The sequence below is a fragment of the Rhinolophus sinicus genome, chromosome 9 (genome assembly GCF_057876585.1).
Source record: "Rhinolophus sinicus isolate RSI-liver-muscle chromosome 9, RSI-T2T, whole genome shotgun sequence".
In the NCBI taxonomy this organism is placed as follows: Eukaryota; Metazoa; Chordata; class Mammalia; order Chiroptera; family Rhinolophidae; genus Rhinolophus; species Rhinolophus sinicus.
The window spans coordinates 292972-317325 of record NC_142509.1 but is presented as its reverse complement, the minus strand read 5'-3'; the positions used below and the strand labels follow the sequence as shown (position 1 = coordinate 317325).

The following is a 24354-nucleotide window of genomic DNA, read 5'->3' as shown; positions in this document are numbered from 1 at the left end:
CAGAGGTGGAGGAAGCAAGTGGAGACAATGTAGCTCCCAACCCCCAAGCCCGGCCAATCTTGAAGCAAAGGGTAAAACGTGAGCAACCTTTGGGCCCTGGGGGCGTTGCTGCCGGCAACCCAGCTGTGACTGAGTTCACAACCTACACCCCATACACTCCCACTGAGTTGCAGGAGCTGGGGAGGCGGTACAGACAGCGCCCTGGAGAGCCAGTCTCGGCTTGGCTGTTACGTTTATGGGATGAGGGAGCAGACAGCATTCTCTGCTCCCCAGGCGAGATGGAAAAGCTAGCCTTCGTGACAGTGCATCCGTCCCTGCGACAAAGGTTACAAAACTGCCATAGGTTGGCCAACAACCAGGGCAACCATTCTCTAATGGCGTGGCTCACTGCTGCGGTACACACCGTATGGGAACAGGCTGGCGAGCTGCCAGATACTGTGAGTCAATGGCAGTCATATACGGAACTTATGCAAATAATCCGTGAAATGGGTATGAGACATGCTATTTTTGACCTCAACATGCAGGGCCCAGATGACGAGCTTTTTACTGCCAGCATGAGAGATCTGGTTTTGGATACTGCACCTGCGAGTGCTTTTGGATCCTTGGTTGCTATTCTTACACCGTATGTAGGGCGACGGATCCATGCAGTTACAACTGCCATGGCCACCCTAGGGGATGTTGAGAGCCGAGAGAGCGGAAGAGAGTCGAGGAGAGTGGAGGAGATTCGTCGGTCGGTCGGTTGGCAGAAAGGCGGACGGCAGGTTGCACATCCGATGAACCCAGCCTCCAGTGAGACCATAGTGGTATGACTCCCCTAACTATGGCTCCGTGGGTGTTCCTTTCAGGCCTCACCATATCCTGCGTTCTTATGTGGGGAGCGGGACCAGAGACCCCGCAGGCCGCTCCACACGACAAATGGCGGAGCGAGCAGGGTCTCCCGCACGACACCCCCACACCCTCTTCTTAGTCATCTTGGCTCCCCCAGGCCATCGGTCGACAGCCGTTCGCCGCCAGCGCAGCCGCGGCCGCCATGTCCGCGCTCCCTCCCGCTCCCAGCAGCCGCCGCCGCCCTCACCGCACCCCCTCCAGCTCCAGCCGCCACGCTCCCTACCTCTGCCGCTGCCTCGGCCATCACCGCACTCCCTCCAGTTCCCGCCAACGCCTGTGCTGCCCTTTCCCCCGCCCCCACCGCCTCTGCCACCATCGCTGCACCCCCTCCAGTTCCAGCCGCAGGGCTCCCTGCCTCCGCCGCAAGCCCCGCCCTCTCCCGCCGCCACCACCGCCGCCGCCGCCGCCGCCGCCGGCTCCTCCCACAACTCCCAAGCACAGGGCTGCCTGCAAGCGCAGGCCTCCACCAGCGTTGGGGATGCGGTTGGGGGTAAACCTGGTGGCGGTAGGGGGTCGGGGTGTATGCCGGTCTGGGTGCGGGGAGTCCCAGGATGCCAGAGTTCCACGACTTCTGGCACCATCAGGGAAGTGGCAGTGTCCCATGGAGCCTCGGGTGGCGCCAAGGGGCCTCGCTGACGGCCAGGAGTAGCCCGCCGCCCACGCCAGGGGCATTCGGAAGAGGCGGGGAGCCGGACTGGGGTGGGGGGACGCGGTGCTGGCAGAGTCGGCCAGCGGGTCGATGCTCGCCACCGGAGCCGCGCATCTGCATGGCGCGCGCTCACGAGGCAGGCCGGGAGCAGGCTCTTGGGGCACCGGGAGCCGGGTCCCAGCGCCCAAGGCCATACCACCATGAATGCGCCCGATCTCCTCTGATCTCGGGAGCTAAGCAGGGAGGGGGCTGGTTAGTACTTGGATGGGAGACCGCCTGGGAATACCTGTAGGCTTTTGCTCGCCTCTCCTTTGGCGCCGCTGCCCCGGCGTGGCTCCCTCCGAACCCCTGCCGCCCCTTGCCCCTCTGCAGCCGCCCAGCCAGCCGAAGGTCCCCCTGGCCAGCGGCGGTTCAGTAGCCCGGCACTACAAGCTCGCAGCCCGGGCCGCACGCCAGGCCCGTCGGCCCCGGCTCCCCCCACACCCTCTTCTCAGTCCTCTTCGCTCCCGCAGGCCGACAGCCCGCAGGCCTTCTCCGAGACGCAGTCGCCGCCGCCGCCGCCGCCATTGCCGCGCTCCCTCCAGCTCCCGCACCAGCTGCCGTAGCCGCCAATGCTCATGACCATGGCTGCCTGTTGGCGCAGGCCTCCACCAGTCTTGCTCCATCTCAGGACGTGCAGGTCCTTTGCACCTCGACCCGAGCCCAGGGGACGACCATCCCTGTGCCTGCCCCTGGACCCCGAGACACAGGATCTGCGTGTCCTTGGGCAAACGGGACGCCCACCCGCCCCGCCCCACCGGAGGCCTCTGTCTCCGCTGGCAGGCACCTCGCCCCACACCCCCGCGTGCCCCTCCCGTATCCCACAAGAGCCAGTAGCCCCTCCGTTCCTGCCGGCCGCGGTGGCCCCTACACACAGGGGAAAAAGAGCCGGGACAAACAAAGGGACGGAGGGAAGAGCACCCCAATGCACTGCGTGCCCTCGGACTCCAGGAGAGACCACCACAAGGGGAAGAGCAGGCACGCAGGCACGCAACCCTCACAACCAGGGTGCCTGGGGGCTGCCACTCTCCTCCCGCGGGCAGGTTCCTGGGCGGGGCTCGGAGCCCACCGGCACTCCGGAGACCCTGGCTACCCGCCCCGGGGGCTTCAAGGGTGACTGCCAAAGCCCGGGCACTGCCTCCTTAGCTGAGCCCAGCCCCGGGCACGACCACACTTCGGTGGAGAAGCTGCCACCTCAAAACAGCCTCAGTGCGTCTGTCCCAGTCCGTGTCCCAGCCTGTGCGTCCCTCCCCCCCCCCTGAACTCCCACCCCTTGTCTGTTTGGCTCTGTGACATGCCTGTTGGGCTCTGGCTCTCGTTCAGGAGATCTCTCCCCGTGTGCCAGCCCCCTCTTTCTCTGTCTCTGTCCATGTCTCTCTGTATGTCTAGATATATACATGCACATATACGTGCATATTTCCACCTCGCTCCTCCTACTCCTCCTCCCGTTCTGTCTGTTGGTCCCTGTCCTGCGGGGACTCTAGTCCCTCTGCCCGCCCAAGAACGCAGGTAGGATCTCCAGCAGAATGCACCAGCCTTTCCGGCAGCCACCGTGCTCCTCCATTATCCTGTGAATAAACACAAACATGTCCTCGTCCCCATATGAGGTCTGGATCTGGCCCATGCCAGTTATTGTCAAGAGGGTCCCTGCACTATACATATGCGTAATCATGTTGAGTTGTGGGATGCCACAAGCGATCTGCGGCAGATCTGCCCCGTGCATCCAAATTTAAAAAATTTAAAATAAATAAAGTATGATTTAAGATTGTATGTGGAGAGACAGGGTAGGTCTCCCCCTTTTTAATTTTTTTTACTTGGGCTTTTAGCATTCTATGAGCACGTTCACCAATTCCTTGTCCTTGTGGATTATAAGGAATACCCGTTTTGTGTGTGTTGTTAAATTGAGAGCAGAAGTGTTGAAACCCTTTACTGGTATATCCAGTACCATTATCTGTTTAATTCTTTCTGGAAGGCCCATAGCAGAGAAGCAATGCAAGCAGTGATTAATAATATGTTTCGTGGCTTCCCCTGTCTGGGCCGTAGCCATGAGAAATCCAGAGAAAGTATCTATAGTGACATGTACATATTGTAATTTTCCAAAACTAGGGACGTGTGTAATGTCCATCTGCCATGATTGATTAGGCGTGATACCCCGAGGGTTAACCCCTAAATGTGGCACAGAGTGATGTACAGGACAGATAGGTCATTGTTTTACAATTTGTCTGGCTGTTTCTTTTGTAAGCTGGAATTGTCTTTGTAGACTCCGACTGTTTTGGTGGTGTAACTTGTGTGATTGTTCAGCCAATTCAATGTTAGTTAGGGCCACCAATTTTGTGAGCTGATCTGCTGTGGTATTGCCTTCAGTGAGGGGGCCAGGTAGCCTGGAATGGGCCCGAATGTGTCGACAAAGCGAGGATTTGTACGTTGTCTGATAAGAGTTTGGATTTGAATGAACAGCCCCTGAATTTCATTATTTTGAGTTTTAATGGATGCTATAGTTTCAAGTTTATCTACGGATTGAGCTCCATAGTAGCTATCAGTATACAAGTTAAAAGGAACTGAGTGTAAGGTTTGAAATACAGCACTGACAGCCTGTAATTCAACTACTTGAGCTGATGCTGGAGGTGATGAAATTACATGTGGTTGATCACCAATAACATAGGTAGCACTTCCATTAGAGGAGCCATCAGTAAAAACAAGAACAGCATTTTTTTTTAATTTTTTTTATTTTATTAAATTTATTGGGGTGACAATTGTTAGTAAAATTACATAGATTTCAGGTGTACAATTCTGTATTACATCATGTATAAATCCCATTGTGTGTTCATCACCCAGAGTCAGTTCTCCTTCCATCACCATATATTCGATCCCCCTTACCCTCATCTCCCACCCCCCACACCCCACACCCCTTACCCTCTGGCAAGCACCAAACCATTGTCTGTGTCTATGAGTTTCTGTTTCTCATTTGTTTGTCTTGTTCTTTTGTTGCTTTTGGTTTATATACCACATATCAGTGAAATCACATGGTTCTCTGCTTTTTCTGTCTGACTTATTTTGCTCAGCATTACACTCTCAAGATCCATCCATGTTGTCACAAATGTTCCTATATCATCTTTTCTTACTGCCGAATAGTATTCCATTGTGTATATATACCACAAATTCTTTATCCATTCATCTATCGAAGGACATTTTGGTTGTTTCCATGTCTTGGCCACCATAAACAAAGCTGCAATGAACATTGGAGCACACGTGTCTTTATCTCTAAATGTTTTCAGATTTTTTGGGTAGATACCCAGGAGAGGGATTGCTGGGTCATATGGCAATTCTATTCGTAATTCTTTGAGGAACCTCCACACTGCCTTCCATAGCGGCTGCACCAGTCTGCATTCCCACCAACAGTGTATGAGGGTTCCTTTTTCTCCACAACCTCTCCAACATTTGTTACTATTTGTCTTGTTGATGATAGCCATTCTGACTGGGGTGAGGTGATATCTCATTGTGGTTTTGATTTGCATTTCTCTGATGATTAGTGATGCTGAACATTTTTTCATATGTCTATTTGCTATTTGTATGTCCTCTTTGGAGAAATGTCTCTTCAAGTCCTCTGCCCATTTTTCAATTGGGTTGTTTGTTTTTTTGTTGTTGAGTTGCATGAGTTCCTTGTATATTCTGGATACTAGCCCCTTATCAGAGGCACTGTTTGCAAAAATCTTCTCCCATTCAGTTGGTGGCCTCTTTATTTTGTCAATGCTTTCTTTTGCTGTGCAGAAGCTTTTAAGTTTCATACAGTCCCATTCGTTTATTTTAGCTTTAACTTCCATTGCCTTTGGAGTCAAATTCATAAAATGCTCTTTGAACCCAAGGTCCATAAGTTTAGTACCTATGTTTTCTTCTATGCAGTTTATTCTGTCAGGTCTTATGCTTAAGTCTTTGATCCATTTTGAATTAATTTTGGTACATGGTGAAAGATAGCAGTCCAGTTTCATTCTTTTGCACGTGGCTATCCAATTCTCCCAGCACCATTTATTGAAGAGGCTGTCTTTGCTCCATTGTATGTTTTTAGCTTCTTTGTCAAAAATTATCTGTCCATATTTATGTGGTTTTATTTCTGGGTTCTCAATTCTATTCCATTGTTCTATGTGTCTGTTTTTCTGCCAATACCATGCTATTTTGATTATAGTAGCCCTGTAGTACAAGCTAAAGTCAGGGAGTGTGATACCTCCATCATTGTTCTTTTTTCTTAAGATTGCTTTGGTTATTCGGGGTCTTTTGTGGTTCCAAACAAATCTGATGATTTTTTGTTCTATTTCTTTAAAATATGCCTTTGGAATTTTGATGGGGATTGCATTGAATCTGTATATTGCTTTGGGTAATATGGCCATTTTAACTATGTTGATTCTTCCAATCCATGAGCACCGAATGTCTTTCCATTTCTTTGTGTCTTCTTCAATTTCTTTCAAAAAAGTCTTATAGTTTTCAGCATATAGATCTTTCACATCCTTGGTTAAGTTTATTCCTAGGTATTTTATTCTTTTTGTTGCAATTGCAAAATGAATTGTTTTTTGTATTTCTTTTTCTGAGATTTCATTGTTAGTATATAGGAAGGCAATGGAATTTTGTGCGTTGATTTTGTAGCCAGCAACTTTACTGTATTCGTTGATTGTTTCTAATAGCTTTTTGGTGGAGTCTTTAGGGTTTTCTATATATAGCATCATGTCATCTGCAAAGAGTGATAATTTAACTTCTTCATTCCCAATTTGGATGCTTTTTATTTCTTTCTCTTGCCTGATTGCTCTGGCAAGGACTTCCAACACGATGTTGAAAAGCAGAGGTGACAGGGGACATCCCTGTCGTGTTCCTGAACGTAGAGCAAAGGGCTTCAGTTTTTCTCCATTAATTATGAGATTAGCAGAGGGCTTGTCATTTATGGCCTTTATTATGTTAAGGTATTTTCCTTCTATACCTATTTTATTAAGTGTTTTAATCATAAATGGATGTTGTATCTTGTCAAATGCTTTTTCTGCATCAATTGATGTAATCATATGATTTTTGTCCTTTATTTTGTTTATACGATGTATCACATTGATGGATTTGCGTATGTTGAACCATCCTTGTGTCCCGGGGATGAACCCCACTTGGTCATGATGAATAATCTTTTTAATGCATTGTTGTATTCGATTTGCTAGAATTTTATTTAGGATTTTTGCATCGGTATTCATTAGAGATATTGGTCTGTAGTTTTCTTTTTTTGTGCTGTCCTTACCAGGTTTTGGTATCAGGGTAATGTTGGCCTCATAAAATGAGTTAGGGAATACTGTCTCTTCTTCAATTTTTTGGAAGAGTGTGTGCAGGATTGGTATTAGATCCTCTTTGAAGGTTTGGTAGAATTCACTAGTGAAGCCATCTGGTCCCGGACTTTTGCTTTTGGGAAGGTTTTGGATGACTGATTCAATTTCGTTACTGGTGATCGGTCTGTTTAGATTTTCCAGTTCTTCATGGTTCAGCCTTGGAAGGCTATATGTTTCTAAGAACTTATCCATTTCTTCTAGGTTTTTGAATTTGGTGGCATATAGTCCTTCATAGTATTCTTGGATGATCCTTTGTATTTCTGTGGTGTCCATGATAACGTCCCCTTTTACGTTTCTGATTTTGTTAATCAGTGTCTTCTCTCTTTTTATCTTAGTAAGTCTAGCCAAGGGTTTGTCAATTTTGTTAATCTTTTCAAAGAACCAGCTCTTTGTCACATTAATTTTTTCTATTGTCTGTTCTCTATTTCATTTAGTTCTGCTCTAATTTTTGGTATTTCCTTTCTTCTGCTGACCTTGGGTTTTACTTGTTCTTCTTTTTCTAGTTCTTTAAAGTGTAACATGAGGTTATTTATTTGGGAGTTTTCTTGTTTCTTGAGATAGGCCTGTAGTGAGATAAATTTCCCTCTTAAAACTGCTTTCGCTGCATCCCAAAAATTTTGGTAGGATGTATTTTCATTGTCATTTGTTTCTATGTATCTTTTCATCTCTCCTCTAATTTCTTCTTGACCCAGTCCTTCTTTAAAAGTATGTTGTTTAGTCTCCATGTATTTGTGTTTTTTCCCACTTTCTTTTTACAGTTGATATCCAATTTCAAAGCCTTGTGATCAGAGAATATGCATGGTATGATTTCAATCTTCTTAAATTTGTTGAGACTGATTTTATGTCCCAATATATGGTCTATCCTTGAGAATGTTCCGTGTACACTAGAAAAGAATGTATAGTCTGATGTCTTTGGATGAAGTGCTCTATATATGTCAATTATGTCCATTTCATCTAATGTGTCATTTAGGACTACTATTTCGTTATATATTTTCTGTTTGGATGATCTATCCATAGCTGTCAATGATGTATTTAAGTCCCCTAGTATAATTGTGTTTTGGTCCATTTCTCCCTTTAGTTCTGTTAGTAGTTGCTTGGTGTATTTCGGTGCTCCCTGATTGGGGGCATAAATATTGATGACTGTTATGTCTTCTTGTTGTACAGTCCCCTTCACCATTATGAAATGTCCATCTTTGTCCCTTGTTATCTTTTTCACCTTGAAGTCTGTTTCATCTGATATCATTATGGCTACACCTGATTTTCTCTGGGTACCATTTGCTTGGAGTGTCAATTTCCACCCTTTCACTTTGAGTCTATGCTTGTCCTTGTAGCTGAGATGTGTCTCTTGGAGACAGCATATGGTTAGGTTTAGTTTTTTTTATCCAATCTGCTACTCTGTGCCTTTTTATTGGTGAGTTCAGTCCATTTACATTTAGGGTGATTATTGATATGTGAGGATTTCCTGTCATTCTATCTTTAGTTTTCTGGTAAGGCTGTGTCTCCATTGTTTCTTTGCCTTTTTGTTGTTGTCTATTATTTCTGTGTGGTGGTATTCTATGATGTTTCCCTCTGTTTCTTCTTTTATTTCAGTATATATTTCAGTTCTGGATTTTTTTTGAGTGGTTACCCTTAAGTTTATGTAAAAGAAAGTTTGACATTTAGAGTATTCCATTTTCTTCAGCACGCTTACTTTCTCCATTCCCATATTCCGGTTCAGGCCTTTACTCTCCCCCTTTTTGAGTTGGTTGCCACAAATTGTCCCTGTTGATGGTGGTCGAATAGCCTCCTTTAGTATTTCTTGTAGTGCAGGTCGTGTATTAGAAAATCCCCTCAGGTTCTGTATGTCTGGAAAGGTCTTTATTCCTCCTTCATATCTAAAGGATATCTTTGCTGGATATATTATTCTTGGCTCATGATTTCTCTCTTTCAATAGTTTGAATATTTGGTTCCACTCCCTCCTGGCTTGTAGAGTTTCTGCTGAAAAATCTGATGATAATCTAATGGGCTTTCCTTTGTAAGTTACCGTCTTCTTTTCCCTGGCTGCCTTGAGGATTCTTTCTTTGTCGTTGATTTTAGACAGCTTCAATACAATGTGCCTTGGAGAAGGCCTGTTGGGATTGAGGTAACTAGGTGTTCTATTTGCTTCTTGGATTCGAGGGTCCAGTTCTGTCCACAAGTTTGGGAAGTTCTCATCGACAATTTGTTTGAATATATTCTCTGTTCCCTTCTCTCTTTTTCTCCTTCTGGTATGCCCATTATTCTTATATTGTTCTTTCTGATGGAGTCAGAAAGTTCTTGTAGAGTTCTTTCATTTCTTTTAAGTCTCAAGTCTCTTTCTTCTTCTATCTGTGTCATTTCCAAGTTTCTATCTTCGATGTCACCGATTCTTTCCTCCATCTGGTCAACTCTACTACCTAAGCTGGTTATTTCATTCTTAATTTCTTCTATTGAGTTCTTAATCTCCAGAAATTCTATTTGGTTCTTTTTTAAAATTTCAATCTCTTTCGTAAAATGCTCATGCTGTTCTTTGATTGTGTTTCTGAGTTCATTTAACTGCCTGTCTGTGTTTTCTTGTATCTCGTTGAGTTTTTTCAGAACTGCAATCTTGAATTCTCTGTCATTTAAGTCACATATTTCTGTATCTTTAAGTTCCTTCTCTGGAGATTTTTCACTTTCTTTCTGAGCTATCTTGTTGCCTTGGTTATTCCTGGTGATTACTGGTTTACTATTTCTCTTCCTAGACATCTACAGGAGTGACTTTTGCAACAGGTTTATAGGACGAGGTCTTTCTTTTGTTTTCCAGTACTTGTTGGTAGAATGTTTTATTATTTCTCCAACTGCAATTTATTTTTCTTCTCCCACATGGTAGTGCTGTTTTCTCTGCACTATTCCTGCTTCTCACACAATGGGGGGAATCCCTGGGAGACGGGCTTCTCCTCTGTTAATAGTTTGTCTAGGTCACAGGGCGCAGTGTCCCGGTGGGTATGCGGAGAGCTTTTGATGTTCCAAAGCTCTTCCAGCTCCTGATTCAGAGCCCGTATGTTTTAGCAGTTCTGTTTACTCCTGCAGGGATCTGTCGAGATAGGTGGGGTCAGGGGTGGGGTAAGTTGTGAGAGGTAGCCCAGAGCAATGTCGGCGACCACCACCACAGCCGGTCCTGCTTCCACAGCTCTCTCCCCTTTGCCGGAACTACTTGGGCTGTGAATTTGTTTCTGAGTTCCACAGTTCTCAAAACAGCAAATTTTCTGTTGTTTTGATCTGACACTGCTACTGTTTCGCTTCTAGCACCGTGAGGTGGGGGCGGGGCGAGCTCTGGGAGGGGAGGGATGGGGCAACTAGTCTCAGTGCCTAAGGCTCCGTTCTCTGCTCGGCAGTGCGGGCTTAAACCACCGTTTTCAGCCTTTTTTCCTCAGTCTTTTCTCCGAGGTCTCTGCCGTGAGCGTTGGGTTCAGCCGTGGTATATGCTGTCCCCTCAGCCCTGTGGAGCCCTGGTGGAGCCCTAGCAGTCCTATCTCCCACAGCTGCGGTAGTTCCGGGAAGCAGCGAGCTCTGCGCACTGAGCTGGGTCTGAGTCCTGCGCCCGCGCGGCTCCATCTCCACGAACTTCTCCATTTCCTCCTCCCCCCACTCGCGCAAATCTCCCACCTGTAGGTGATTTCAGTCAGTAGTGGGCCTCTTCGTCTTGCCTGTCTGCTGTGCAGGGAGTCCTTTGTGGAGTTTTTGTTGTTCGATTCTTTGTAAATTCCAGGGTAGCTTTACAGAGGCTCACCTCACACCGCCATTTTTCCGGAACCAACAGTACTCTCTTATAAGTTTGATTATTCTCTTATTTATTTTAAATTTTTTAAATTTGGATGCACGGGGCAGATCTGCCGCAGATCGCTTGTGGCATCCCACTACTCAACATGATTACGCATATGTAAAGTGGAGGGACCCTCTTGACAATAACTGGCATGGGCCAGATCCAGTCCTCATATGGGGATGAGGACATGTTTGTGTTTATTCACAGGATAATGGAGGAGCACGGTGGCTGCCGGAAAGGCTGGTGCGTTCTGCTGCAGATCCTACTCGGAGTCTTGACGGTCCTGACCTCAGCTGATGGAACCACGTATTGGGCTTACATCCCTGATCCCCCCCCTTGCATCCCACCATATGGGAAGGACCCCCAGACTGTAGATCCTTGTGAAAAAGAGAAGCGCACAAGCAGCAAAACTGCATTATGGAGAGACTGTTACATTGAACACTGGAGGTATCCCATCCCAAAGTTTAATAGATCCTTCATAGACTGGTCCGGAGGAAATGGGACACATCAAAACCCCGGACAATTGGGAATAGTTGCAGGCCTATGGTGGGCTGATTCCTATCCCCAACATCATATTTGGAAAATAGCCGGAGCATTAGATGCCATGGAATTGGCAGCTAAAACCCCCTCCAGTAAAGTTACTATTAGACAAGAAAATGTTACTGCCTGTGTCAGACCCCCACATGTACTTTTGATAGGCAATGTCACCATTCATGTTATAGATAATTCTCAGTTCAATGTTTCTTGTATAAACTGTAAACTTAATAGCTGTGTCACATGGCTCCCCCAAAAAACAGAGAGTCATGGTATTACATCAATCTTCCTTTGTGATGTTACCTGTTAACATGTCTGAAGAATGGCATTCTGACAAAGGATATCAAGTAATAGTAAAGTTAGAAGTGGCTCTTTCAAGACCAATTCGAGCCGCAGGGCTTATTACAGCTGGGATAACTGCTTTAATTGTGCTCATAGCCTCCTCTGTAATGGTGGCAGTTTCTCTATCCCAGACAGTTAAAACAGCTGCTCATGTAAACTCATTGTCTAAAAATGTATCCACTGCTTTAGGTACGCAAGAACTCATAGATCAAAAATTAAGCGCAAAAATCGATGCCTTATACAAGATGATATTTTGGATGGGTGAGGAGGTACAAGCCCTAAAAATTAAGACAAGTTTATCTTGTCATGCAGAGTACACTTGGATCTGTGTGACAGCAAAACAATATAATCAATCTGAGACACCTTGAGATAAGGTGAAAAAACACTTATTAGGCATCTGGCATCATGAAAATGTTACTCTTGACCTTATCCAATTTCATAAAGAGGTCTTGACACTGCAAGAGACCTCTCCTTTAAATACTGATATAGCTGAGACGCTCAACAACCTTGTCTCTAGCTTTCACAATGTATTTCCATCGTACTCTTCAATGCTTCAATTTATGGCACCCCTTGTAATTCCGCTTGTTGTGATCCTCCTGATACTATGTTTCCTCCCCTGCATCACAAAAGCTGTGATCGGGACAGTCACAGATATTTATGGAGAAATTCACAAAACAAGGCTCCACATGGCTAATAAACCAAAAGCCACTGCCCCTGTCTAACCCCAAAGGAGATCGGTAGCCAATGACGGGTAACCAGTAAGCGTTTTTACAACCTAAGACAGGAATCGATCGTTGTGATGATCGATATCCCATGTTGGGTAAGTAAAGGTGTCTGTACTGACTACCTAAGCCAGACACGATCTCAAAAAAATAAAAAAGGGGGATATGTAGGGAGCTGGAGCATTAAGGGTTAAGAAAATGTAACTTCAAGCAGAGGTTGGGAGGATCGCTGTGGGGAACTCTGATAAGCATAAAAAACAAACAGGGGACTGTTCCGGAAAAATGGCAGCATGAGGTGAGCCTCTGTAAAGCTCCCCTGGAATTTACAAAGAATCGAACAACAAAAACCCCACAAAGGACTCCCTGCACAGCAGACAGGCAAGACGAAAAGGCCCACTATCAACTGAAATCACCCACAGGTGGGAATTCGCGCAACAGGAGGGAGGAGGAAAGGGAGAAGTGTGCGGAGATGGAGCCGCGCGGGCGCAGGAACAGACCTAGCTCAGTGCTCCGAGCTCGCTGCTTCCCGAAACTACCGAAGCTGCCAGTGAGGGAAGAACTCGGACTGCTAGGGCTCCGCCTGGGCTCCACAGGGCTGAGGGGACAGCATATACCACGGCTGAACCCAACGCTCATGGCAGTGACCTCGGAGAAAAGACTGAGGGAAAAAGGCTGAAAGCGGTGGTTTAAGCCCTCACTGCGGAGCAGAGAACGGAGCCTTAGGCACTGACTAGCTGCCCCATCCCACCCCTCCCAGATCTCGCCCCGCACCCACCTGCCCTGTGCTAGAAGCGAAACAGTAGCAGTGTCAGATCAAAACAACAGAAAATTTGCTGTTTTGAGAACTGTGGAACTCAGAAACAAATTCACAGCCCAAGTAGTTCCGGCAAAGGGGAGAGAGCTGTGGAAGCAGGACCGGCTGTGGTGGTGGTCGCCGACATTGCTCTGGGCTACCTCTCACAACTTACCCCACCCCTGACCCCACCTATCTCGACAGATCCCTGCAGGAGTAAACAGAACTGCTAAAACATACGGGCTCTGAATCAGGAGCTGGAAGAGCTTTGGAACATCAAAAGCTCTCCGCATACCCACCGGGACACTGCGCCCTGTGACCTAGACAAACTATTAACAGAGGAGAAGCCCGTCTCCCAGGGATTCCCCCCATTGTGTGAGAAGCAGGAATAGTGCAGAGAAAACAGCACTACCATGTGGGAGAAGAAAAATAAATTGCAGTTGGAGAAATAATAAAACATTCTACCAACAAGTACTGGAAAACAAAAGAAAGACCTCGTCCTATAAACCTGTTGCAAAAGTCACTCCTGTAGATGTCTAGGAAGAGAAATAGTAAACCAGTAATCACCAGGAATAACCAAGGCAACAAGATAGCTCAGAAAGAAAGTGAAAAATCTCCAGAGAAGGAACTTAAAGATACAGAAATATGTGACTTAAATGACAGAGAATTCAAGATTGCAGTTCTGAAAAAACTCAACGAGATACAAGAAAACACAGACAGGCAGTTAAATGAACTCAGAAACACAATCAAAGAACAGCATGAGCATTTTACGAAAGAGATTGAAATTTTAAAAAAGAACCAAATAGAATTTCTGGAGATTAAGAACTCAATAGAAGAAATTAAGAATGAAATAACCAGCTTAGGTAGTAGAGTTGACCAGATGGAGGAAAGAATCGGTGACATCGAAGATAGAAACTTGGAAATGACACAGATAGAAGAAGAAAGAGACTTGAGACTTAAAAGAAATGAAAGAACTCTACAAGAACTTTCTGACTCCATCAGAAAGAACAATATAAGAATAATGGGCATACCAGAAGGAGAAAAAGAGAGAAGGGAACAGAGAATATATTCAAACAAATTGTCGATGAGAACTTCCCAAACTTGTGGACAGAACTGGACCCTCGAATCCAAGAAGCAAATAGAACACCTAGTTACCTCAATCCCAACAGGCCTTCTCCAAGGCACATTGTATTGAAGCTGTCTAAAATCAACGACAAAGAAAGAATCCTCAAGGCAGCCAGGGAAAAGAAGACGGTAACTTACAAAGGAAAGCCCATTAGATTATCATCAGATTTTTCAGCAGAAACTCTACAAGCCAGGAGGGAGTGGAACCAAATATTCAAACTATTGAAAGAGAGAAATCATGAGCCAAGAATAATATATCCAGCAAAGATATCCTTTAGATATGAAGGAGGAATAAAGACCTTTCCAGACATACAGAACCTGAGGGGATTTTCTAATACACGACCTGCACTACAAGAAATACTAAAGGAGGCTATTCGACCACCATCAACAGGGACAATTTGTGGCAACCAACTCAAAAAGGGGGAGAGTAAAGGCCTGAACCGGAATATGGGAATGGAGAAAGTAAGCGTGCTGAAGAAAATGGAATACTCTAAATGTCAAACTTTCTTTTACATAAACTTAAGGGTAACCACTCAAAAAAAATCCAGAACTGAAATATATACTGAAATAAAAGAAGAAACAGAGGGAAACATCATAGAATACCACCACACAGAAATAATAGACAACAACAAAAAGGCAAAGAAACAATGGAGACACAGCCTTACCAGAAAACTAAAGATAGAATGACAGGAAATCCTCACATATCAATAATCACCCTAAATGTAAATGGACTGAACTCACCAATAAAAAGGCACAGAGTAGCAGATTGGATAAAAAAAACTAAACCTAACCATATGCTGTCTCCAAGAGACACATCTCAGCTACAAGGACAAGCATAGACTCAAAGTGAAAGGGTGGAAATTGACACTCCAAGCAAATGGTACCCAGAGAAAATCAGGTGTAGCCATAATGATATCAGATGAAACAGACTTCAAGGTGAAAAAGATAACAAGGGACAAAGATGGACATTTCATAATGGTGAAGGGGACTGTACAACAAGAAGACATAACAGTCATCAATATTTATGCCCCCAATCAGGGAGCACCGAAATACACCAAGCAACTACTAACAGAACTAAAGGGAGAAATGGACCAAAACACAATTATACTAGGGGACTTAAATACATCATTGACAGCTATGGATAGATCATCCAAACAGAAAATATATAACGAAATAGTAGTCCTAAATGACACATTAGATGAAATGGACATAATTGACATATATAGAGCACTTCATCCAAAGACATCAGACTATACATTCTTTTCTAGTGTACACGGAACATTCTCAAGGATAGACCATATATTGGGACATAAAATCAGTCTCAACAAATTTAAGAAGATTGAAATCATACCATGCATATTCTCTGATCACAAGGCTTTGAAATTGGATATCAACTGTAAAAAGAAAGTGGGAAAAAACACAAATACATGGAGACTAAACAACATACTTTTAAAGAAGGACTGGGTCAAGAAGAAATTAGAGGAGAGATGAAAAGATACATAGAAACAAATGACAATGAAAATACATCCTACCAAAATTTTTGGATTGCAGCGAAAGCAGTTTTAAGAGGGAAATTTATCTCATTACAGGCCTATCGCAAGATTTTCACTGGACTTGTGTCTAGGAGAGAGGAGAGAAAGAATAGGAGAGAAGGGATGGGGAAAGCAATCATGTTAAGTGAGCCAGGGAGAACGGTGTATTGGAGCATGTGAAGGGTACCTTTGCAATGGGACAAAACACAAGTGAGAGATGACAAAATAGGTTTGTGTGGAAATTCTGCAAAGGCCAGACCATGGGTGAGAAAATCTATCTCCCATCATAACTCCATGATAAACAGTTTTAACTTCTTTTTGCTAATGTAATGAATTATTAATAGAACATAACATGTTTAATGCCTATTATATTCCAGGAACAATCCTTGAGATTTCACATGACATCTGATGTAATTATTATAAATAATTACGATTGAATGAGATGGCCCATATAAAGCATTCATCATAAAAGAATAGGTCCCCATTAAATGCTAGTAATGAAAAAAAAAAAGAGAGTACTGTTAAAAACCAGAAAGGCAATTGATTAATTTATGATGTAAAATAGAAGTGTCAGTTTGACCAACTACTTGTTCACTATGCCAAGAATGATGTCTGGTATATAATAGACCTTCAATTAATATTTGCCTAATACTTGTTTTATTAACTAGCGCATTCTGTTCTTTTGGGAAAATCTATAGTGGAAAAAAAATTACTATTATCAGAAAGTTGCTTGGTGAGCACAGAGCCAGGTCAAGGAGTTAGTTAGACAATCTTAGTCATGACCATGGAGTCTGATATATCCACTTCTGCTTTAGGAATGAACTGCTCTTCAGATAATTTACTCCTCTGTTCATGGGTTAAGGCACTTCATGGACAGGCCTTGATGGTGCAGGCTTGTCACCTCTCTGGTCCTGCCTTTCTCTGCTTCCATTGCTAATCAGTTACCCTCTTCTATTTCACTCTCTTACTAACTTCCATAGGGCTACAGCTGAGTCTAGGAGCCATTTTGTTTAATTTATGTATGGTCAGTTTTGTTAGATGTAAACATAGAATGGTGGTTGTATATTTGTTAATGTCCTTGTCAATTAAAGATGCAAACTGAAGTATTTATGGGTGAAATAACATGATATCTGGATTTTGCTTAAAACACTCCAAAAAAAATCGGGGGGCAGGAAAAGAATAGATGAAATAACGTTGGCAAAGTGTTGATATTTATTGAAGCTAGCTGCTTGGTACATAGGACATTTATTGTACTATTCTTCTTACTTTGTGTATATTAGAAAATTTTCATAATAAAAAGATAATAAATATAAAAAAATAAAAAAATAAAAAAATAAAAATAAATAAAATAAATAAAGTATGATTTAAGATTGTATGTGGAGAGACAGGGTAGGTCTCCCCCTTTTTTATTTTTTCAGTTGGGCTTTTAGCATTCTATGAACACGTTCAACAATTCCTTGTCCTTGTGGATTATAAGGAATACCCGTTTTGTGTGTGATGTTAAATTGAGATGAGAGCAGAAGTGTTGAAACCCTTTACTGGTATATCCAGTACCATTATCTGTTATAATTATTTCTGAAAGGCCCATAGCAGAGAAGCAATGCAAGCAGTGATTAATAATATGTTTCGTGGCTTCTCCTGTCTGGGCCGTAGCCATGAGAAATCCAGAGAAAGTATCTATAGTTACATGTACATATTGTAATTTTCCAAAACTAGGGACGTGTGTAACGTCCATCTGCCATGATTGATTGGGCATGATACCCCGAGGGTTAACCCCTAAATGTGGCACAGAGTGATGTACAGGACAGATAGGTCATTGTTTTACAATTTGTCTGGCTGTTTCTTTTGTAAGCTAGAATTGTCTTTGTAGACTCCGACAGTTTTGGTGGTGTGACTTGTGTGATTGTTCAGCCAATTCAATGTTAGTTAGGGCCACCAATTTTGTGAGCTGATCTGCTGTGGTATTGCCTTCAGTGAGGGGGCCAGGTAGCCCAGAATGGGCCCGAATGTGTCCGACAAAGCGAGGATTTGTACGTTGTCTAATAAGAGTTTGGATTTGAATGAACAGCCCCTGAATTTCATTATTTTGAGTTTTAATGGATGCTATAGTTTCAAGTTTATCTACGGATTGAGCTCCATAGTAGCTATCAGTATACAAATTAAAAGGAACTGAGTGTAAGGCTTGAAATACAGCACTGACAGCCCGTAATTCAACTACTTGAGCTGATGCTGGAGGTGATGAAATTGTGGTTGATCACCAATAACATAGGTAGCACTTCCATTAGAGGAGCCATCAGTAAAAACAATAAGAGCATTTTTAATGGGTTGTTGCTGAACAATCTTAGGAAAGATAAAGGCATGTGTCATAGCAAAATGCAGTAATTTGTTGTTTGGGTAATGTATACCAATTTTTCCTGAAAAATTAGCAAGTGCAATGCCCCAAGTGTTAGAATGTTGAAACAGCCAGTCTATTTGCTGCACAGTAAAGGGAACTGTAATGGTTTGTGGCTCTCTTCCAAAATATTTAATTGATTCTCCCCGACATAGCTGAATTAACAGCGCTACAGCTTCGTGATACGGATTTAACACTTTCACGGGAGAAACAGGGAGATGGATCCATCTTAGGGGTCCTTTTTGCCAAATAACTGCTGTTGGGGTGAGGTTTGTGGGTAAAATGTATGCCTCCCAGGGTTGGGTATAATCTACATATAATATTTGTTGTTCATTTATGGCGGTTTCTACTTTATCTAAAGCCTTTAATCCCTCTTTAGTCATCTCGCGGGGAGAAGTAGGATCGGCTTCCCCTCGTAATATATTAAACAAAGGTTGCAAATCTCCGGTTGTCAACCACAACTGAGGTCTAATCCAATTAATGTCTCCCAGTAGCTTTTGAAAATCATTTAATGTTTTTATACAATCTCACCGGATTTGTATTTTTTGAGGCACAATGGCCTGAGGCATTAATATCCCAGATAAGAGTAAGGAGACACTTGCTGAATTTTTTCTGGGGCTATAACCAGCCCATAATTGAGGAGTTTTTTCTGTAAATGAGCAAAAGCAGTAAGCAATCTTGGTTCACATGAATGGGCAAGGAGTATGTCATCCATGTAGTGGATGATGTAAATATCTGGAAATGCCCTTTGGGTAGGTTCTATTGCAGCTGATACAAATTTTTGACATAATGTAGGGCTATTAGCCATTCCCTGAGGTAGCACTAGCCAATGATATCTCTTAAAATGTTCTTGTAAATTAACAGAAGGAACATTGAATGCAAATCTAGGGCAATCATTAGGATTTAAAGGTATGGTATAAAAACAATCTTTTAAATCCAAAACAATTTTATATGTGTTTTTTGGTATGGCTGCAGGGCAGGGTAAGCCTGGCTGTAAATCTCCCATTAATGCCATGGTTTCATTGATTTTTCGTAAATCCTGTAACAATCTCCACTGACCAGATTTTTTCTTAATAACAAATATGGGAGAATTCCAGGGAGAATTAGAGGGAACAATGTGTCCTTTTTCAAGTTGCTCCTGTACTAGCAGTGTGGCAGCTTGAATCTTTTCTGCTGATAGGGGCCACTGATCTACCCATACTGGGGCATCACTTTTCCAAGTGATGGTGTCAGTATAGGGTACAGGACGCTCAGAGACCCCAGCTAAAAATATCCTAGTCCTGATCTAAGGGGTAAAGGAGATGGGACAATAGGTGACCTTCTTCCTTGAATGTTTGTTCTCAGTCCATTTTCAGGGAGGAAGCCTTGGTCAGACATCATATTAGTGACCTGTTGATTGGGACTATACAAATACACTCCCATCTTACTCATGATGTCTCTCCCCCATAAATTAACAGGTAATCCTGCTACAATATATGGTTGAAAAGTCCCTCGATGTCCCTCCTGATCTTTCCAATTTAAATTATCACTACTTTGTTCTGGTGATTGTGACATTCCTATTCCTTGTAATTGAGTTATGGTTTGATGTTTTGGTCAATGTGCCAGCCATTGTTGAGCAGTTATAACAGATACATCAGTTCCCGTATCTAAAAGTCCTATAAAGGAGCGGCCATTAACAGTGCGAGTCATTTCTGGTCTTTGATGATTCATTGCTTGAACCCAATAAGCATCTGATGAGCCGAAACCATGTTCTCCCCTAGGTTCATTTTGTTTAACCTGACCTATTTTGATATATGGAATTAATAACAATTGGGCTATTCTCTGTCCTTTTTCTATAACAGCAACACCCCCAGGTGAATGAGTCAAAACCTTAATTTCTCCGGTATAGTCCATGTCTATAATGCCTGGGGCTATCATAATCCACTTTATTGTTGTACTGCTTCTCCCAAAAACCAACCCCATCGTTTGAGGTGGTAGAGCCCAAAAACCCCTGTGGGGATAGCTTGCACACCCATTTCAGGCGTTAGTTTTGTGTAGGCGGCGCTACTGAGGTCCAATCCTGCACTGCCTGTGGTGGCTCTGAAGAGCTCTTGAACGGATTTTGTTGTTGTTGGGGAACAAACTGCTGGAGCACCCCATAACATTGTTACAGGGCCTGGGGCTGGCCCCTCTTCCCGTTTCCCGGAACGAGAGGATTACCAGAAGCATCTCTTTTGGATTTACATTCATTGGCCCAGTGGTTTCCCCTCTTACATTTTGGGCACAGACCGGGTTGTTTTGGGTTTTTTGTTTGTGGTTGGTCTGACCTATCAGGGCCATTTTTTGCCATGTCCAGATCGCCCACACCTGAAACAACTTTCAGATCCTTTTTGTCTTTTTTGTTGCTGTTGGTGTTGTAACATTTCTTTTACTGTCTTTCCTTGTAAGGCTGCGGCCATAGCTAATCCCTGGGTATAAGACGGACCAATGTCCGAGCATAAATGAACATAGTCAGATAAACCTCCCTTATTTCTGTACGGGTGGATAGCAGCCTGGCATGCTGAATTTGCATTTTCAAAAGCCAACTGTTTTACTGAGAGTAATCCTGCATCGGAATCTCCTAATATCCTACCAGCTGCCTGTAACAGTCGAGAAAGGAAATCTTGAAATGGCTCATCAGGGCCCTGTACTATTTTAGTAAATTCTTCAGCCCTTTTTCCCGGCATGGGGATTTTTCTCCATGCTTTTTGTGCTGCAGCATTAGTCTGAGCATAGGCAGCAGGGTTAAAATTTAATTGAGTTTGAAGGTCACGGTACTGCCCTTCCCCGGCAACATTTCAAAAGTGATGGGAATGCCTTGCTGATGATTGAGATCAGCGGTATTTTGGCAAAAGACTGCGAAATCAGAATTCCATAATAGGTACTCTCCTCCTGACAGACAGGCTCTAGCAAGCTGCTTCCAATCATTGGGCGGCAAAGCATCCATTGCTAAGGATTCAAGCAATGCCTGAGTGAATGGAGCATTAGGTCCGTACTGCGCACAAGCAGTTTTTAACTCCTTCAAGCTTTTAAAGGCAAAAAGCACATGAACCCGCACTGGGTTTCCTTGGGCATCTTGTTGTTCTATCACGGGACAAGTCAGACCATATTCTGTAACATCTTCCCCTGCTCTATTGGCTGTTTGTACATTTTGCAGGGGGGACTTTTGATCTATTACATCCGGTATCTGTCTGACTGTCACAGGGGCTACAACAGGGGCCTCAGGCTGTGGATCCAGCCCTGCAATCACACTTGGAGGAGAGCTTAATTGTAATCTAGGCTTTCATTCTGATTGGGCTTCCAATAAAGGCCCAGTCTGTCGAGCCTGAACTAATTGCATTTGAACAGAGAGGGAAGTGAGTGCGGCTTGTAATCTTTGCACTTCTGCTTCCAAGGGGGATCCAGTTTGGGTTGGTCATTTTCAGAGTATCTGATTCTCTCGTGTCTAGGATCGATCATATCCTTAACTAAATTCCATAAGGAAAAAGTGTCTACTGGTACCTTAGAGGGTCCATGAGCATCATAATATCCCTGTAAATGCTCTCTCACTTTTTCCCAAGTTTCTAAGTTTAAAGTCCCTTCTTCGGGGAACCAGGGATATATTTGTTCTACAAATTCTAAGAATCGCAGCAACTGAGCTTCACTGGTTTTAACTCCTCTAGCTTTTAGCATGCTCTTTAACATGTGAGTAAACAGCCTTTTACTGTTACCCTGTCCCATTTTATTTTACTCCAGACAATGGGATCTCACCGCTTTCACCAACCTTATTCGACGTGCGTCTCACTTACAAGCGGTGTCCTTCACTTCTGATTACCCAGTATTCAGGTCCCTGTTCGGACACCACTTGTCGGAGCCTGCCGACGAGATGAACGGTTCCTGAAGTGGTGAGTGAGGATTGAGAAAAAAACACACAAGAGACAAAGATGGGATCAGGAGGGCGAACAGTTCTTATTAGACTGCTGCACCTGTTTTATTTTCCAGCTTTCTTTTATACACACAGAAACAAGAAGGTTATATAGAGCGGCTGAGGCAGCAAGTACAGATTAGTTATGTTTTTCAAAGTTTGACCCTGACTGTCTTTATCTTTTTGATAATTCCTCATCCCCAGAACAGCTGGTGTCTGTATGTTCTCTATGCTTATCGGAGTTCCCCTCAGCGATCTTCCCAACCTCTGCTTGAAGTTACATTTGCTTAACCCTTAATGATCCAGCTCCCTACACTGCCTGCAGCCAGGTGTACACTAAGTTTCGGTTCAGTGTTAGGACCTCGGTTAGCCTGAAGTTGGGGACAGTGTTGACTTGTTAGTTAAAGTGAGCTTGATCGTTTGGACAGGGTACGGATTCTGATAACAACCAAGTATAAGTTTAGGGTCGGAAGTGTGCTAGAGACACGGTTACCGCGAGGGTAGGGAAAAAGTTGGTATGTTGGTTAAGTTGAGGGTGAGGGATGCAACCGTGTTCAGCTGTTGCCTACAGCCAGGTATACATTTAGGTTCGGAACAGAGTTTGAGCCATGGTAACCGCGAGGGAAGTTAAAGGTTGGTAATTTTGTAAGGGTGAAGGTGAGGAATGGGAGAGTGTTCGGCTTTTGTTTACAGCCAGGTGTACGTTTAAGCTCGGAACACTGTTATGGACACAGTTAGCTGGAGGGTATGGGAAAGGATTGTATAATTGTTAGTGTCAAGCTTTGGGATGGGTCAGGGTTCAGTTACTGCCTGTAGCCAGGTATACATGAAGGTTCCGGTCAGTGTTAGGGTCAGTTAGCTGGAGGGTGAGACAGGGTTGGTGTGTTAATTAAAATGAGGGTGAGTGTTCAGACAAGGTACGGTTTCGGATAACAGCGAAGTATACGTTTAGGTTCGGAAGAGTGTTAGAGCCACGGTTACCGCGACGGTAGGGAAAAGCTTGGTATGTTGCTTAAATTGAGGCTGGTTGATGGAAACGTTCGGCTGTTGCCTAGAGCCAGGTATACATTTAGGTTCGGAGCAGTGTTTGAGCCACGTTCACCCCAACGGAAATTAAAGTTGGTATGTTGGTTAGGGTGAGGGTGAGGGATGGATCAGTGTTCAGGTTCTGCTTACAACCAGGTGTACGTTTAGTTTCGGAACACAGTTAGGATCACTGTTAGCTGTAGGGTGTGGGAAAGGATTTTATGTTGGTTAGTGTGACCATTAGGGAATGGACGGGGTTCGGTTACTGCCTTCAGACAGGTTTACATTAAGGTTCGGGTGAGTGTTAGCGCCTAGGTTAGCCCAAGGCTGAGACAGGGATGGTGGGTGTTAAAGTGAGAGTGATGGTTCGGACAGGCAGACTTTACTATACCAGTCAAGTATACGTTTAGGGTCCTACGAGTGTTATACCTTCGGTTACCGCCAGGGTAGGGAAAAGTTCATATGTTGGTTTAGTTGAGGGTGAGGAATGGAACCTTGTTCGGACGTTGGCTACAACCAGGTATACATTTATGTTTGGAACAGTGTTTGAGCCGCTGTAACCTTGATGCTACTTAAGGTCGGTATGATGGTTAGGGTGAGGGAGAGAAATGGGACAGGCTTGCCTTTGATTTACAGCCTTGTGTACCTCTAGACTCGCAACACTGTTAGGGCCACAGTTACCTGGATGGTATGGGAAAAGATTGAGCGTACCTTAGTGTCAGTCTGAGGGATGGGAGAGTGTTCGGCTACTGCCTGTATCCAGGTACACGTTAATGTTCGGTTGAGGGTTAGGAACTCGGTTAACCCGAGGGTGAACAGGGCTGGTGTGTTAGTTAAAATGACGGTGAGGGTTTGGACAGTGTAGCGTTTCGGATAACGGACAAGTACGTTCGAAACAGTATTTAAATTTGGTCAGCGTGAGGGAAGTTAAAGGTTGGTATGTTGTTTAGGGTGAGGGTGGGTGTTGGGACACTGTTCAGGTTCTGCTTACAGCCAGATGCATGTTTAGCCTCCTAAGACTCTTAGGTCCAAGGTTGGCGGGAGGTTGTGGGAAAAGATTGAATATTGGTTAGTGTGAGGCTGAGGCATGGGACAGGTTTCAGCTACTGCCTCAGCCAGGTATTCATTAATGTTCGGGTCAGTTTTAGGGCCTGGGTTAGCCCTAGTGTGAGAGAGTGTTGGTGTGTTAGTTACAGAGAGGGTGAGGGTTCCGACATTGTACGGGTTCGGAACACAGCCA

The 24354-nt window shown here is 44.1% G+C and overlaps 1 protein-coding gene and 1 pseudogene across 1 annotated transcript; one reads left to right on the top strand and one right to left on the bottom strand.

Moving 5' to 3' along the window:
- The first annotated feature begins 1719 nt into the window (after positions 1-1719).
- LOC148757075 (5S ribosomal RNA) lies at positions 1720-1839 on the top strand (annotated as a pseudogene).
- Positions 1840-2443: 604 nt separating this feature from the next.
- LOC148757074 (endogenous retrovirus group K member 10 Gag polyprotein-like) lies at positions 2444-20979 on the bottom strand (the record flags this gene model as incomplete). The annotated part of the gene is made up of 4 exons (XM_088801134.1): positions 2444-2521; positions 3109-3191; positions 8141-8148; positions 20567-20979. Coding segments are annotated over 4 exons (582 nt in total), but the record flags the coding sequence as incomplete, so codon positions are not given.
- Between the last annotated feature and the right edge of the window lie 3375 nt (positions 20980-24354).